Source organism: Astyanax mexicanus, chromosome 8 (genome assembly GCF_023375975.1).
Source record: "Astyanax mexicanus isolate ESR-SI-001 chromosome 8, AstMex3_surface, whole genome shotgun sequence".
Lineage (NCBI taxonomy): Eukaryota > Metazoa > Chordata > Actinopteri > Characiformes > Acestrorhamphidae > Astyanax > Astyanax mexicanus.
In genome coordinates this window covers 5,594,598-5,611,059 of record NC_064415.1, presented here as the reverse complement: position 1 = coordinate 5,611,059, position 16,462 = coordinate 5,594,598, and the positions used below count along the sequence as shown (strand labels likewise).

Genomic DNA, 16,462 nt, shown 5'->3' with positions numbered 1-16,462 from the left:
ATTTTTTTTTTCTCCCTCTCAAAATACAGGGAAATACCATTATTTATTTTTAATACATTTTTAGAGGTAAAGAGTTTTTTTAAGTGACTGACACCACTAATATAAATATAATTCCATTTTGCTAATCTGGTTTGCAGTTTTATAGTCACATTTAAATGTACACTATTAAAAGCTAAGAGAATTCTGTTGAATAAGTGACAACACTTCGTTAAGTTGTTGAGCAGGCAGCTGGAATGTGGTCTCGCTCTGCTAATTGAGCTCTTTGTGTTCTGCTTTTGTTGCGTTTTATGTTGTTGTGTCTTCATTTACCTCAGTGGTGCTACTTGGTGTAAAGTGTGGTGTTTGAGTGTGTGGTTTAGAGTGTGTGGTTAAGAGTGTGTGCACACATTTCTCTCCTTTTCTCTGGAGTAAATCGCTCGTGCTCGGTTTAGGGGAACAGTGTTCTGCTGAAGGTCAATAATACGGTTAGATAAACATTGTTATTGTGCTTTTAATTCACTTGCATTTAGCTTAATATGTCTTATATGCATGTAATAATAATGTATGCCACAAGCAATGCACTTTCTTTTGTATAAACCTCAAATGTATATTTATATTGCTGTATTTTTTTATTATACTACGTTTTAACAATTGATTAACAAACACATTTTAATATCAGACAAATATAACCTGGCCCTATGTGAAAAACATTTTTTTCCACTAAATCTAATCAATGGAACAACTGCAATCAAGAGTTTGAGAACTGTTAACGAGTCTTTCTCATCTCTGTGGAACAATTCAGACAAATTGGAGGGTTTTCAAGAATAAACTTCCGGTTAAAGATCATCTATAGCATCTCAATCAGACTTTAACTAGACCACCCCAAAACCTTCATTTCATTTTTTGAGCCATTCAGAGGTGGATTTTCTGGTGTGCTTTTGGGTCATTGTCCTGCTGCAGAACCCAAGTACGCTTAAGGTTTAGGTCACAAACTGAGGATACAAACGTGCAGATTCCATCAATTACGGCAAGTTGTTCAGATCCTGAAACAGAAAAAAGCAGCCCCAGAACATTACATAACTACCACCATCATGTTTAACTTTCAGTATGATGTTTTTACTGTGGTGCTACGTGGTGTTAACTGCTGTGTTTGAGTGTGTGGTTTAGAGTGTGTGGTTTAGAGTGTGTACACACATTTCTCTCTTTTCTCTGGAGTTAATCGCTCGTGCTCGTCCCCTGTACCTCCCCTGTTCCTCCTTTTCTTCCCGCGGCAGTAAAGCAGGCTCGGGTCAGCACCGGGGGGGTTCTCTCACCTGGGTGTGAAGTCTCTGGGCCGGGTGGTTCGAGTTGCTTTAGGACCACCGTGGCCTGTAGTTCAGCTCCGCATTGTCTCTCAGCTGCTCATTAACTTAAATAAGACCCTCGCAGGAAACTGTGACCTGTTTATGACCCTGCCACAGGTCACTGCTGCACTAATGGACAGTGGCTCGCCTAAATAAAGCTTAACAGCTCCTTTAATTCCTCCAGCGCTGGAGCAATAGGGCGAGCTGAGAGCAGCACTCGCTGATTTGTTTGTTTTTCCACCTCTCTCAGTCGTCCAGCTCCCCGTTTAGAGGAACAGCGTCCTACTGAAGGTCAATGCGGTCAGATAAATGTTGTTATTGTACTTTTAAATGATTTGGCTTTCAGCTAAATGTGTCTCTAAATACAGTATCTTACGAATATCTTAAATACCACTCACATTTTTGTATTTAATTTATCATATCATATCTATATGACACTTTGATACAATGTAAAGTGTAATGTGTTTTGCCCTCAAAATAACTCAACACACAGCCATTAATGTCTAAATCCCTGACAAGAACAGTGAGTAAAACAACCGAGTGCTGAACATGTGCTCTTAACTTCTATGTTTGACCCTGGGGAGTTCTGTTCTGAGTGGAACCTGTCCTGATAATTTGCTGTATGATCTTGACCATCATGCTGTATCTCAGTTTCAGGGTGTTGTCAGTCTTCTGTTAGCCTTGGTCATCTTTATGGAGAGCAAACATTCTGTTTCTCACATCCTCAGAGAGTTCTTTGCCATGAGGTGCCACATTGAATATCCAGTGGACAGTATAAGAGACTTTAACCCAAAGCATCAAATTTAACACACCTGCTCCCCCATTCACACCTAATGAGTCACATGATACCAGGAAGTGAAAAATATAATAAATGGGCCCAATTTGGCCTTTTACACTTAGAGGTGTACTTAGATTTGTTGCCAGCGATTTAAAAATTAATGGCTGTGTGTTAAGTGAGTTATCTTGAGGGCACAATAAATTTACATTGTTATACTGTAGCTGTACACGCACTACTTTATGCTGTATCAAAGTGTCATATCTTCAGTGTTATCCCATAAAAAGATAATAATGAAATTACAAAATTACTTAAATTTGAGGAGTATAACATTTGGAGGTTAATTGCTCTTTTAGAAGGATGTAGTAGCATTGTTATGCTGTGATATTATAATTATATCAGTCACGTAAAATGGACTTAAAATTAGAACAGAATGGTTTATCACAATTATTTTAGAAACGGTATACTGTTAAAACAAAAATGCTTATTGTCACAGGCCTACGTAGAGTAATGTTTGGGCATCATGGCTTAAATGACGTTATTGTTAAAAAAAAAATAGCTATGCCTGTCACAAAAATTACATTATCAACTTATCGTACTATAAATGGACATGATCTCAGTGAATTTTAATAATCGTGATATCGTCCATTGTGTTTGTATACTTGTACTTGTACACTTATAAAATGTACTTACCTATATTGTGACCGCGCCCCTGGGAAAAGGGACGTGGCCATCGTGACCCGGTAGTGCAGAAGCACAGAGAGACACAGACTCAGGGAGTGAATGAACTCAAAATGTACCTTTATTATATAGGTATGTGTTGCCTCAGCCTTCCTCTTACCTCTAGCATCTCTCTCAAGTGAAGGCTGACGCAGAGATTTATGCTGGTCCTGACTGCCTGCCTAATCAGTCCAATGTGGGCCAGCTGGGACAGACAGGGGCCGTTCAGGAATGGAAAGCTTATTGCCTTTTTAAAGGGTGTTAAATCTTTGTTAGGATTTTACATATCGTTTATTGCAATAATTTCTGGGACAATATGTCATTCACAATATTTTTTAATCGTGAAAGGCCTAATTGCAGCATTTAAAACTGTATTAATATTTGAATTTTTTGATTGATTTTCTTTTTCTTTGTATTTCTATCCTCACTGTCCTTATTGCCTTTTTTGTCCTTTTTGTCCTCTCCAGGCTCCTGTACAGCTTGGCATTCAACGCACGCTTTCTCAGACACTTGTGGCACTTAATTACATCCATGAGGACCAAAATGATCACAGGGTGAGTTCTCCGTTAGCCTCAGAGCTCCAGTTTAGAGTGTAACTTGAGCTGTTCTTTCACAGTGTTAATCTGGCTGTGTGTGTTTTGTGTGTGCAGGTCTTTGGTTCCTCTGCTGCAGCTGATGTCCCGCGGGTCTCCCATGTCTGCTGAAGACTCCAGCAGGATCATCCCTCTCTTCTACCTGTTCAGCTCTCTCTTCAGCCACTCCCTCATCTCCATACACGACACAGAGTTCTTCGGAGACTCTCTGGATGGTAACAGACGCTTACTTACACACATACACAGATCCATAGAGCTTATTATATCCACCACCTTCCAGTGAAGAGAAGCTGCGTCTGTGGTTGAATTATCTCAATTTTAAAACAACCGTCCAAAAGTCCTACCGTGCTCTTACCATTCTGTGGAGAGAAATCAGCACCTGACCATTCCAACCCGTGGAATTGGTTCAGTTCTCTTCTGTGGAAGTCAAAATTTTGGAAAAAAGTCATCCAAACTATGAAGAAAAACCTAGAATTATTTATTAAACCAAAAATGTTAAACAAACCAGAATATGTTTCATATTTTAGATTTTTAAAGTAGCACCCATTGCTTAGATGAACAGCTTTACACACCTCTGCTGGATTTTCTGAGTCAGTTTTATGAAGTAGAGTCACCTGAGATTCAGGCTTTCAGTTAACAGCTGTGCTGAACTCATCAAGAGTTAATTACTTGAATTTCTTGTCTTCTAAAGTGGCAGTCCATTTTATTTGTGGAGAAGTATCTGCATAAAATATTGTGCTGGAATGGCCATCCTTGCTAAGCCTAATAATATATTTATTCTAAAAACTGGGGTGTCACACATCTTTACGTACTTTCGTCACACATACAGCCTCTAAAAGAGGATCTGGCTCATTTTGACTGAACGTGAGCGGCTGATGGAGCAATGGAGACTTCAGAAGAGGAAACTCAGAGCTCAGTAGCTCATTCACTCATAGTAAAACCAAAGAAACGAAGGAGTGAAGCAAGCTCTGAAGCCAAAAAGGAACGCAACAGAGTCCCCAAATCCTAAAACTTACGGACACCAGCTTTAATGTGTTTGAGAGCATCAGTTGTAAAGTAGTGAAGAGGTAGAGTTACAGGTATACAGTGAATAGTGAATATTTGAGTAATGTTCTAATCCAGATTATGAGAAGCAAGAACTACTCAACTAAGTAAAGAAAAAAAAAAAAGAAGAAATTTAAGAATTTTAAAAGTATCCTCAAGTGCAGTCACTGCAAAGAGCATCAAAAACATTATGATGGTGAAACTGGCACTCATCAGAGTTACCAGCCTCAGAAACCACAAGTTAACAGCTCCCTAGATAAGAGCACCTAAAAGCTTCTTCACAGAGTATTTTGGTTTGTTTAGCATTTTTAAGTTACTACATGATTCCTTATGTGTTCCTTCATAGTCTGGATCACTTCACTATTCATTTATAATGTAAGAATTAAAAACGAAATTAATTAAAACACTAAATTAGATTTTTCACAGAAAAGTGTGTATAGATTAAATCAATGTTTTACCAATGTTTTGCCAATTTTGTTTTTTACTGAAAAGCATAATTGTAATTCTAATTAAAAATATTTTTTAAAACTATGTAAATCTCAAAATGTCAAAATATGATGAAAAAAAATCATAAAATTGGCTCTTTCCTGAACTTTCAACATTTTAAAATCAATATTTTCCTGAATACAAATCAAACATTTTATGTCCTCCAAACCTTTAGTTTCATTATATTTCTCTAGTTTTACGTCTATTTTTAAATCTGCAGAATTTGGGTTGATTCCTGTTACTGATCTTAAATTGTTAAGTGGAGTAGAGAGAAAACAGGCAGCTTCTCCAAGTGTCCTGTAGGAGATTTCAAAGCCCTCAACTGTTTAGCGTGTGAATAAGTTATTTTACTGCAGAAAAAAAGAGTTTTTATCACCTACACCTGTAGCCTGTATACAAGACAAGACATTTTAAGGGGTTAAAATCAATATTTCTGTGATATTAATGGTGAAATTGTCTCCTGTTGCAGGTCAGGGGCAGCCGTCAATGATGCCCTTCTCTCTGTCTGAGCTGGTAACTCTGTCCCGCTGTCTGAGGGACGCCTGCCTGGGCATCATTAAGCTGGCCTACCCCGAGACCAAGAGCGAGCACAGGGAGGAGTACGCCGCCGCCTTCCGCAGCGTCGGGGTCAAAACCAACAGCCAGGTCCAGCAGCGCATCCAGGCCCAGCAGAAACGCTGGGTCCAGCTCTTTAAGGTGAGCACAGACTCCAGTGGACCTGTGGCTGTAGGTAAAACCCTGTAATTACAGTACAGTAAGCCCTGTAGTTTCTGTCCCTTATAGTTACCTGTACATTCACAGTATTTATCTAATGCTCTTATTTAGGGCTTCTATTTGTGAATTATGTTATTATGTTACCCTGGTAGGAGAATGTAGAGTTGGGTGCTTACCAAATTACTCTTATTGGTTTAGAGTCTTTTACTTGTCCAGCTGGGGATTTAAACCCTAGTTATTACAAAAATACTCTGTGAAGAAGCGTTTAGTGCTCTTATCTGGGGAGCTGTTAACTTGCAGTTTTTGGGGCTGGTTTCTGATGAACTTATCCTGTACATCAGAGGAAACTCTCGCTCTTCCTTTCCTGGGATGATCCTGATGAGTGCCAGTCTCATCATTATAATAATGTCTTTGGGGATGCTTTCAAAGTTCTTGATTTTTTTCTTGTTTGAATTGACTCACCTTCATTTTTCTATAGGTGATTTTTTCTTTACTTAGTTAAGTACCGTAGCTGTTCTCATAATCTGGATTAGAACATTACTCAAATATTCACTATTCACTGTATACCTGTAACTCTACCTCTTCATTACTTTACTTTAACTGATGCTCTCAAACACTTTATTAAGAGACAAGAAATTCTAGTAATACATATATATATATATATATATATATATATATATATGGAAACAGTATAATTGTTGAAATAGTAGTGCTTGTTTGGCGTTAGGTGTGGGCGATATGGTTCTAAAATAATATCACGCTATTTTTGCAATAAAGATACTCTTGGCGATATGACAAAACACTAAATAAAAAAAAAATTCAAGAATACACTACAAATTTTTTATTGTATTATTGCATACGATATGATATGGCACACCCTTAAAAAAATAGGATAAATATAGCATTTAGATACACATAAATAGACTTCATAAGTTAAATTATTGAGGGTGTTTCCATTTATTGTATGATAAGTCGATAATGTAATTATTGTGACAGGCCTGTTTAAAACAATACATATTGTTGAAATATACAAAATAGTATTTGTAACTGACAGAACTACTAGGCTTCTTTAGTAAACAGTATTTAGCACTAAATCATAACAAAATTTTAAGTTATGATGCTCCGTACCTTGGTCTGACGAAATTTTCTCTAACTGGACCGAACTGAATTCTAATTAAATACCCATGCTTTAGAGTTTACTCAGAATGGTGGAATTAAGAAAACACATCCAGTAAACGGTTCTTTAGTTCTTGGTTCTTCAGCATTGTTGTCCTGATCTAATACCGTGGTTGATTGGTTGATCAGTAGAGATGTGAACAGCGTTTACAGTGGCTGTATTAGCTTAATTATCACCACACAATCACGTTAACCCGTCGTCTGGGTAAAACATTGACCAGCGTTCCTCAGTCCTCAGCCTGCTGTCATCACGCTGGAGACGGCTGCGCTGATGCTGTGGTTGAGGGTGTGATTAGCTGAGTGGAGGTTAATGAGGTGTGTGTGTGTGTGTGTGTGTTCATGTGTGTGTATCAGCTCTGATCACTCAGGCGCACACTGAGAGCGTCGGCTCAGGAAACGAGGAGATGTTTACTGTGTCTGAGAGAACCGAGTAATAATCATGCCTGGTCGCTCTGTCTGTTTTACATAAGGGTGGACGATCTAATAAAAATATATTGTGATATTTAAAAACATTTTTGATTATGCAAAATATTTATCACACGATAAAATGCTTTAGCAATGGCTAAAGATTCTTAAAAATTAATATTTATTTATTATTTGATATCATTTATTTATTTTTTTATTTTTTTAAATTGAGTGTATGTGAGTGTGTGTGTGTGTGTGTGTGTGAGTGTGAGTGTGTGTGTGTGTGTGTGAGTGTGTGTGTGTGTGTGTGTGTGTGAGTGTGAGTGTGTGTGTGTGTGAGAGAGAGAGCGCGCGAGAGGAATAGGGATACAGTAACAGTGAGTTAGTTATGAGATTTAATCCATAATTCAGTAAAATTAACAGTAATCTACCTTCTAAACTCAGTAGTAGTAAAACTGCATTTACATCACTAAGTACAGCTAAACGTTTTGTGTTTTTACATCACTTACTGTTGAGTTAAAAAGCTAGACTGCCTTTTATTTATGCCATTTTTCTTTCTCTCGCTCTCTTTCTCTCTCGCTCTCTCTCGATCTCTCTTTTTTCTCTTTCTTTCTCTCTCACACATCGCTAAATACAACTAAATACTGTTTAAAAAAACGCAAATAAGTCACCAATTGATTGCTTAATAAAATGATTAATTTAATTTGCATTAAACTAAGGCTTTAAGGTTTACAGATTAATCACTTTCTTTCTTTCTTTCTTTCTCCCTCTTTCTTTCTTTCTCTGTTTTTTTCTTTCTCTGTTTTTTTCTTTCTCTGTCTGTTTCTTTATTTCTTTCTTTCTCTCTTTTTCTCTTTTTTCTTTTTCTGTCTTTCTTTCTCTCTCTCCCTCCCTCTGTCTCCCTCTCTCTCTGTTTCTCTTTCTTCTGTCTCCCTTTCTTTTTCTTTCTATCTCTCTTACTGTCTTCCTCCATCTCTTTCTTCCTCACACATCTCTAAATACAACTAAATACTGCTAAAAAACACAAATAAGTCACCAATTGATTGATTAATAAAATGATTAATCTGGAATCCTTAAAGCATTCGTTTAGCGCAAATTAAATTAATCACGTGTGTTAACGTTGACAGCCCTACTTTTTTCACGTAATGAACTCCTTATGATATCTCTACTCACATCTTTCCCCACATGACCGACTGAGTGAAGTGAGGATCTGGCCGTTTCTAAAGGACGGCGATCAATCGGAGGCCGAGCCAGCGGCTAAACGCCGGCAATAACCGCAAGTGCAAAACGCTGTCGCCGATCAACTCCCGGAGCCGAGGGGGCTCATCGGCGCCCCCACAGAGGGGGAGAGGGGGCGGGGGGGAAGAATGAGCGCCTGTTAATTAGCCCATCAGGTTAAGTGCAGGCCGTAACGGGCCTCTCCCAAACTCCGGCCGTGTCACCGCTCTCCAAACACAGCCAAGAGGAAAGCTTCCATTAGCAATATTAATACAAGCTTAGTTGATCATTTTCATTCAATTAACTTCTTTCAATTAAATGGATAGCCGGACAATAGGGGTGATAAAACACGGCGGAGGGACAGCCCAGGCCCCGAGGCAAACATTAGCGTGGGCGGGGTCAGCGGTGGTCCGGCCGTCTGTAAATCCTGCCTTCAATTTGGAAAATGCGTTTGTGCTGCTCACTGCTTTAACAGCTCGTTTCATCTGACAGGAGGCCGCCCGTGCCATCTTTTATAAAAATCACCCCCCCGCTGCCTCCACTGCATCGCAGCAGATAGGGCATCCTTTATAAACGAGAGGTTAAAAACACTGCAGATCTAACAACAGTAAGAGAACAAGAGCAGATAGAGCATCCTCTCTAAACGAGAGGTTAAAAACACTGCAGATCTAACACCAGTAAGAGAACAAGAGCAGATAGAGCATCCTCTCTAAACGAGAGGTTAAAAACACTGCAGATCTAACACCAGTAAGAGAACAAGAGCAGATAGAGCATCCTCTCTAAACGAGAGGTTAAAAACACTGCAGATCTAACAACAGTAAGAGAACAAGAGCAGATAGAGCATCCTCTCTAAACGAGAGGTTAAAAACACTGCAGATCTAACATTAACGAGAGAACAAGAGCAGATAGAGCATACTCTTTAAATCAGAAGCTTAAAAACACTGCAGATTAAACAACAGCTCAAAAAAGAGAGCACATAGAGCATGTTCTCTAAACAAGAGGTTAAAAACACTGTAGATCTAAAAACAACAAGAGATGGAGAGCAGATAGAGCATCCTCTTTAAACAAGGAGCTTAAATACACTACAGATCTAATGACAGCAAGAGAACAAGAGCAGGTAGAGCATCCTCTATAAACGAGAGCTTAAAAACACTTCAGATCTAACAACAGAGAGAGAGCTAGAGGAGATAGGAGCATCCTCTCTAAACGAGAAGTTAAAAACAGCAGATCTAACAATAGCGAGAGAACAAGAGCAGATAGAGCATCTTCTCTAAACAAGAAGTTAAAAACAGCAGATCTAACAATAGCGAGAGAACAACAGCAGATAGAGCATCCTCTTTAAATCAGAAGCTTAAGAACACTGCAGATTAAACAACAGCTCAAAAAAGAGAGCACATAGAGCATCTTCTCTAAACAAGAGGTTAAAAACACAACAGATCTGAAAACAAAAAGAGAAAAAGAACAGATAGAGCATTCTCTCTAAACGAGAGGTTTAAAACACTGTAGATCTAATAACAGAGAGAGAGGAAGAGCAGATAGAGCATCCTCTCTAAACTAGGAGCTTAAAAACACTGCAGATCTAATAACAGAGAGAGAGGAAGAGCAGATAGAGCATCCTCTCTAAACGAGAGGTTAAAAACACTGCATATCTAAAAACAGCGAGAGAGGTAGAGCAGATAGAGCATCCTCTCTAAACGAGAGGTTAAAAACACTGCAGATCTAACATTAGCGAGAGAACAACAGCAGATAGAGCATCCTCTTTAAATCAGAAGCGCAGATTAAACAACAGCTCAAAAAAGAGAGCACATAGAGCATCTTCTCTAAACAATAGGTTAAAAACACAACAGATCTGAAAACAAAAAGAGAAAAAGAATAGATAGAGCATTCTCTCTAAACGAGAGGTTAAAAACACTGTAGATCTAAAAACAACAAGAGATGGAGAGCAGATAGAGCATCCTCTTTAAACAAGGAGCTTAAATACACTACAGATCTAATGACAGCGAGAAAACAAGAGCAGATAGAGCATCCTCTATAAACGAAAAACAGCAAGAGAGCTAGAGCAGATAGAGCATCCTCTCCAAATTGGGTGCTTAAAAACACTGCAGATCTAACAACAGAGAGAGAGGAAGTGCAGATAGAACATTCTCTATAAACTAGGAGCTTAAAAACACTTCAGATCTAACAACAGAGAGAGAGCTAGAGGAGATAGAGCATCCTCTCTAAACGAGAAGTTAAAAACAGCAGATCTAACAATAGAGAGAACAAGAGCAGATAGAGCATTCTCTATAAATTAGAAGCTTAAAAACACTGCAGATCTAACAACAGAGAGAGAGAGGAAGAGCAGATAGAGCATCCTCTCTAAACGAGAGGTTAAAAACACTGCAGATCTAATAACAGAGAGAGAGGAAGAGCAGATAGAGCATCCTGTCTAAATGAGAAGCTTAAAAACAGCAAATCTAAAAATATTGTCTCCAGACTCTGTCACGACTGTCACATGTGCTCATTGTGAACATGCTTTCATCCGTGGAGAGCACAGGGCGTCAGTGGTAAATTTGCCTATCCTGGTGTCCTCTGGCAAATGCCAATTGCCCTGCACAGTGTGGAACTGTGAGCACACCCCCATCTGTGGACGTCGGGCCTTCATACCAACCTCATGGAGTCTGTTTCTAACAGTTTGAGCAGAAACATGTACATTAGTGGGCTGCTGGAGGTGATTTTGCAGGGCTCTGGCAGTGCTCCTCGTGTTCCTCCTTGCACAAAGGCGGAGGTAGCGGTCCTGCTGCTGGGTTGTAGTCCTCCTATGTCCCCCTCTATGTCTCCTGGTGTTCTGGCCTGTCTCCTGGTATCTGCTCCAGCCTCTGGACACTGTGCTGCAAACAGACACAGCAAATCTTTTTACCACAGCTCGCACTGTTGTGCCATCCTGGATGAGCTGCACTACCTGAGCCACTTGCATGGGTTGTAGAGTCCGTCTCATGCTACCACGAGCGTAAAAGCACCACCATTAAAAAGTGATCGAAACATCAGCCAGAAAGCACAGGTACTGAGAAGTGGTCCGTGGTCCCCACCTGCAGAACCACTCCTTTTATAGGTGTTGTCTTGCTAATTGCCAATGATTTCTACCTGTTGTCTGTTCCGTTTGCATAACGGCAGGTGAAATTGATTGTCAGTGTTGCTTCCTAACTGGACAGTTTGATTTCACAGAAGTTTGACTTACTTGAAGTTATATTGTGTTATATAATATAATATATATAAGTTATGGCAAATAAAGCTCATTACAAACTGCTTTTGTATTTATTTATGATAATAGTTGTAATTTTTAGTTTACATTTACACTTTTGTGCAACGACAGTGCGTCCAGGTTGTTTAATGTACATAAACCCCCCTAAAACAGATTAATTATAAGTAAAAAAACACAAGAAATAATTAAATTGTGTAGGTCAGCGCATGCGCAGTACCTTTGGAAAGCATGTATCTATGGGTAGGACAATTCGACAGAAGTAAAAAGTTCTTCACTGAGTGGTCGTTCCTGGATAATGTGCTGTATTGTTATTTGGACAGTAACCGTGTGTTTGGTGGAAATCCTGTTTAAAGTCTATGGTGCTCCGTTCTCATCTCTCTATCTCAGTGTCAGCAGTCTGCTGGCTAATTAGCAGCGTCGGCTGCTTCACGACGGCTCATCCGTCTTCTCCAGCCGCTCGCAACTGACCAGTAATGACCCTAATGCTGTCCTTCACACTGAGAGAGGAGCCCATTTCCAGCAGTGTATGAGTGTAAACAGTTAATAGATGTGTGTGGGAGATTTTTTAGCTCTTACGTTTGGTCAGCATGGTGAAATCTGCTGTTAAACAAAGTCATTTTTAAACTAAAACTGTTGGTTTAATTAAAATAAAATAAAAAAAGACAGATAGCCGTAAATATGCACTTTTTTACAGCATATCAGCATGTAAAGAAGGCTGTAAAAGGTAATATAAACATGGTTATACATACATATACAGCTCTGGAAAAAAAAATAAGAGACCACTTAAAAATGATGAGTTTCTTTGATTTTACCAAATTGAAAACCTCTGGAATATAATCAAGAGGAAGATGGATGATCACAAACCATCAAACCACCAAACTGAACTGCTTGGATTTTTGCACCAGGAGTAAAGCAGCATAAAGTTATCCAAAAGCAGTGTGTAAGACTGGTGGAGGAAGACATGATGCCAAGATGCATAAAAACGGTGATTAAAAACCAGGGTTATTCCACCAAATATTGATTTCTGAACTCTTAAAACTTTATGAATATGAACTTGTTTTCTTTGCATTATTATATACATTATAATGTGTTATGAGTATGTTTATAGAGTCTAATAGACATAACATTCATAGAAAGTGTTACAGAAAATTCCCTGTGTGTTTCAGGTGATCACGAACCTGGTGAAGATGCTGAAGGCGCGAGACATCAGGAGGCCGTTCTGCCCTGGGGGTCACTGGTTGTCTGAGGAGGTCAACATCCGAGCTGATAAGGTGAATCTTCAGATGTCCTCATTTACTGTTACATCACATTTACAAAAATACATATACAGCTTATATACACATTAATTCACTCTGTATATAAAGTACCAGGTAAAAATTTAGACACAACATTTTTTTTTTCTTTTAATTATTTTTTACATTGTAAATTTAATATTACAGACTATATTAAAGCTTTACAGGAACACATGCTGAATTATTCTGTAAATAAAAAATGTTAAATAAACCAGAATCTATTATACTATAGATCACATTTCTCTTTGAGGACAGATCTGGTATTTTAATCTCAGTGTCTTCATGAGGGAGAGTCACCTGGAATAGTTTTCTCAGCATCTTGAATGAAGGAGTTTCTGGAGGTGCTGAACAATAGTTGCTGCTTTTCCTTCACGCTGTGAAGCTCCAGCTCATCCCAATTAAATCACCTCAAATCACCATCTCAGTTCATCAGGTTTAGGAGATTAATGTGGAGAATGTGTTCCTTAATAGTTTTTTATGTCTTTAATATTAAAAATCTACAATGTAGAAAATAAATAAAATAAATAAAGAAAGAAAAACACTGAATGAGAAGAGGTGTCCAAACTTTTGACTGGTACAGGATGCTTACACTTATTTTATTGAAATATAAATTATGAAAATGTTCATTGTGTTTTAGTGAACAGTAATAAATGTACCTGTTTAAAGCAAAAGAAATGAGCCATATATATAAAGCCTATTTTACACAGGAGATTTAACTGTGGTTCATTTTTAGTTGCTTGTTTCAAACTGTTTTATTACATAAAACTATATATATATATATATATATATATATATATATATATATATATATATATATATATATATATAGGTAGAGATAAAGATATCTTGACATAGAAAAACAAGTGCATCTCAAAAAAAATGTATATCATTAAAAATGTACTTTATTTCAGTAATTCAATTCAGAATGTGAAACTCATATATTATATAGATGTATTACACACAGATTGATCTATTGTAAGCGTTTATTTATTTTATTGTTGATGATTATGGCTTACAGCCAATGAAAATTCAAAAATCAGTGTTTCAGAAAATTTGAATATTATATAAGACCAATTGGTACTTTTGTCAGTGTGGGCAGTGTGCCAAGTCCTGCTGGAAAATGAAATCCGCATCTCGATAGTAGTTGTCAGCAGAGGAAAGCATGAAGTTGAACTGTATTACCGTAATAAAGTAATTTTTTAATGATATTCTTATTTTTTGAGATGCACTTATATAAGAAAATCCCAAAAGTCATGGGATAGCTTTATGCAAATTGAATCGATAAAAGTGTTATCTTAGGGTCGGCTTGGTAATGCCATAAAAGGCTAATATTACCACCCATAGTGATCAGTGTAATTGGTAGCAATGATGGTGACCTGCGGCTTCTGGCTAGAATTGTCCATGTAAACAGACAAGTGACTCAGGACAAAAGTCATGGGACACGATGCTACTTCCTGTCGCATGAAAGTCAGGCATGTTGGTGTGAAATTAGAGATAAATATCTTTAAAATAATCAGGCCTTTGTTTTAATTGAATACCTTTTTGTCTAACTCCAGGTGACCCAGCTGTACGTCCCGTCCGCTAGACACGTATGGAGGAGTCGGCGAATGGGTCGGATCGGACCTCTGCAGTCCACGCTAGACGGTGAGATGTGTTAACTAAACTGTGCTCTCTTTATGACCAGTTATCTGGAGTACTATTGATCCAGACATATTGATGTATTGATGAACAGACACAGGATGACTTATTGACATATTCAGGGTCAATTACTTAGTCTAATCAGTTAATTAATACTAGCCATACTGTGGCCATAACGTCATGTCACATGTCAAGACATGTTTCCTCAGCTGAACTCGTCTGTTTATTAGAAAGGGAGACGTTACTATTTGTTTTTGTTGAGCTTATTAAGGGATGAAATGCATTAAATGCATTTTTAAAAGGCTGAAATCAAAAACGAAAAGCCTAAATAACCTAAATAGTCAATTTGTATAGCCCGCACTGACTCCTGATTCAGCCAGTCTTATAGTCAAGCTGGAGTCAATACTTAGACAAGGACATATTTAGAATCTGAGTCAAGACCAAGACTTTTAGTAGTTGGGTCAGAGTCTAGACCAAGACGGGACATATATTAAGTCCATATCAAGACCCCAACTTGGACATTCATGGAGTCAAAACCAAGACCAGGATAAACAGCAATGGAAAAAAAAAATGAGATCACTTAAAAAGCATGAGTTTAATTTTACCAAATTAAAAAGCTCTGGAATATAATAAAGAGGAAGACGGATGATCACAAGCCATCAAACCACCAAACTGAACTGCTTGAATTTTTGCACCAGGAGTAAAGCAGAATAATACTGGGACATATTGAGTCCCAAGTCTTTTAGTAGTCGAGATTGAGTCAAGACCAAGGCGGGACATGTTAAGTCTGTGTCAAATCTATGAATTTTAGAAGTCGAGAAAATGTCGGCAATCAACGATAAACTGCAAACAAAAACAATAATACTAAAATACCATCATCACTATCATAATATGGACTTTATAAATGACGATAGTGCTGAAAAATCTATTTTTTTTATCTGTGCTGCATTAATTGTTTGTGAGTGTGTGTGTGTGAGTGTGTGTGTGTGTGTGAGAGAGAGAGAGAGAGAGAGAGAGAGAGAGAGAGAGAGAGAGAGAGAGAGAGAGAGAGAGAGAGAGAGAGAGAGAGAGAGAGAGAGAGAGAGAGAGAGAGAGAACCAATAACAGCATCTTGTGCATTACTCAGGAGCACAGCCGCTTAAAAATTCAATTAGCCTAAGGCAAGTCACATCTGGCCCCTTGTTTGTCCGGACCCCTTTCATTTCCCTAAATGGACGTTTGCTCTGGTGACGAATGGCCGCGCTATTGACCACGCCACGCCATAATTCTCTCCCCGAGATGGCGTGTTGATGGCTGCATCAGAGCGCGGGAGAGAGGGAGGATTGACTAATTGAGCAGAATAATTGCGCTGTACTAGCAGCATGCCGGACAAATGATGCCACTCCGCTGCTGTTCCGGCACTTTTCACCCCCCTGCGCCGATCCAAACATCTCGAGGACAGAGTTTTAATCCAAAACAAACGTCCGCGTAATGGCCGGAGGAGACAGGAGGACGGACGGGGGGCTGAGGAGTTAATTAAAGCGCTTGGCGGCCGAGAGACACGCGGGCTTGAGCGATCTTTAATAGGGACTCTCTGTAAATACTGAATCTGCACTGAAGAATACAGTGTTTAAAAGAACACACACTAATGACCAAGACTTTTATTAGCAGAGTCCGAATCAAGATCAAGACTTTTATTAGCAGAGTCCGAGTCAAGATCAAGACTTTTATTAGCAGAGTCCGAATCAAGATCAAGACTTTTATTAGCAGAGTCCGAATCAAGATCAACACTTTTATTAGCAGAGTCCGAATCAAGATCAAGACTTTTATTAGCAGAGTCCGAATCAAGATCAAGACTT

The 16,462-nt window shown here is 38.5% G+C and overlaps 1 protein-coding gene across 1 annotated transcript in view; it reads left to right on the top strand.

Moving 5' to 3' along the window:
* Positions 1–16,462, top strand: part of ube3c (ubiquitin protein ligase E3C) — a 62,043-nt gene that overhangs the window by 22,489 nt on the left and 23,092 nt on the right. Inside the window, exons 12-16 of the mRNA XM_022666681.2 lie at positions 3,285–3,371; positions 3,468–3,625; positions 5,410–5,636; positions 12,861–12,965; positions 14,543–14,630. Coding sequence (XP_022522402.2) covers positions 3,285–3,371; positions 3,468–3,625; positions 5,410–5,636; positions 12,861–12,965; positions 14,543–14,630 — 665 coding nt within the window. The remainder of the gene's footprint in view (positions 1–3,284; positions 3,372–3,467; positions 3,626–5,409; positions 5,637–12,860; positions 12,966–14,542; positions 14,631–16,462) is intronic.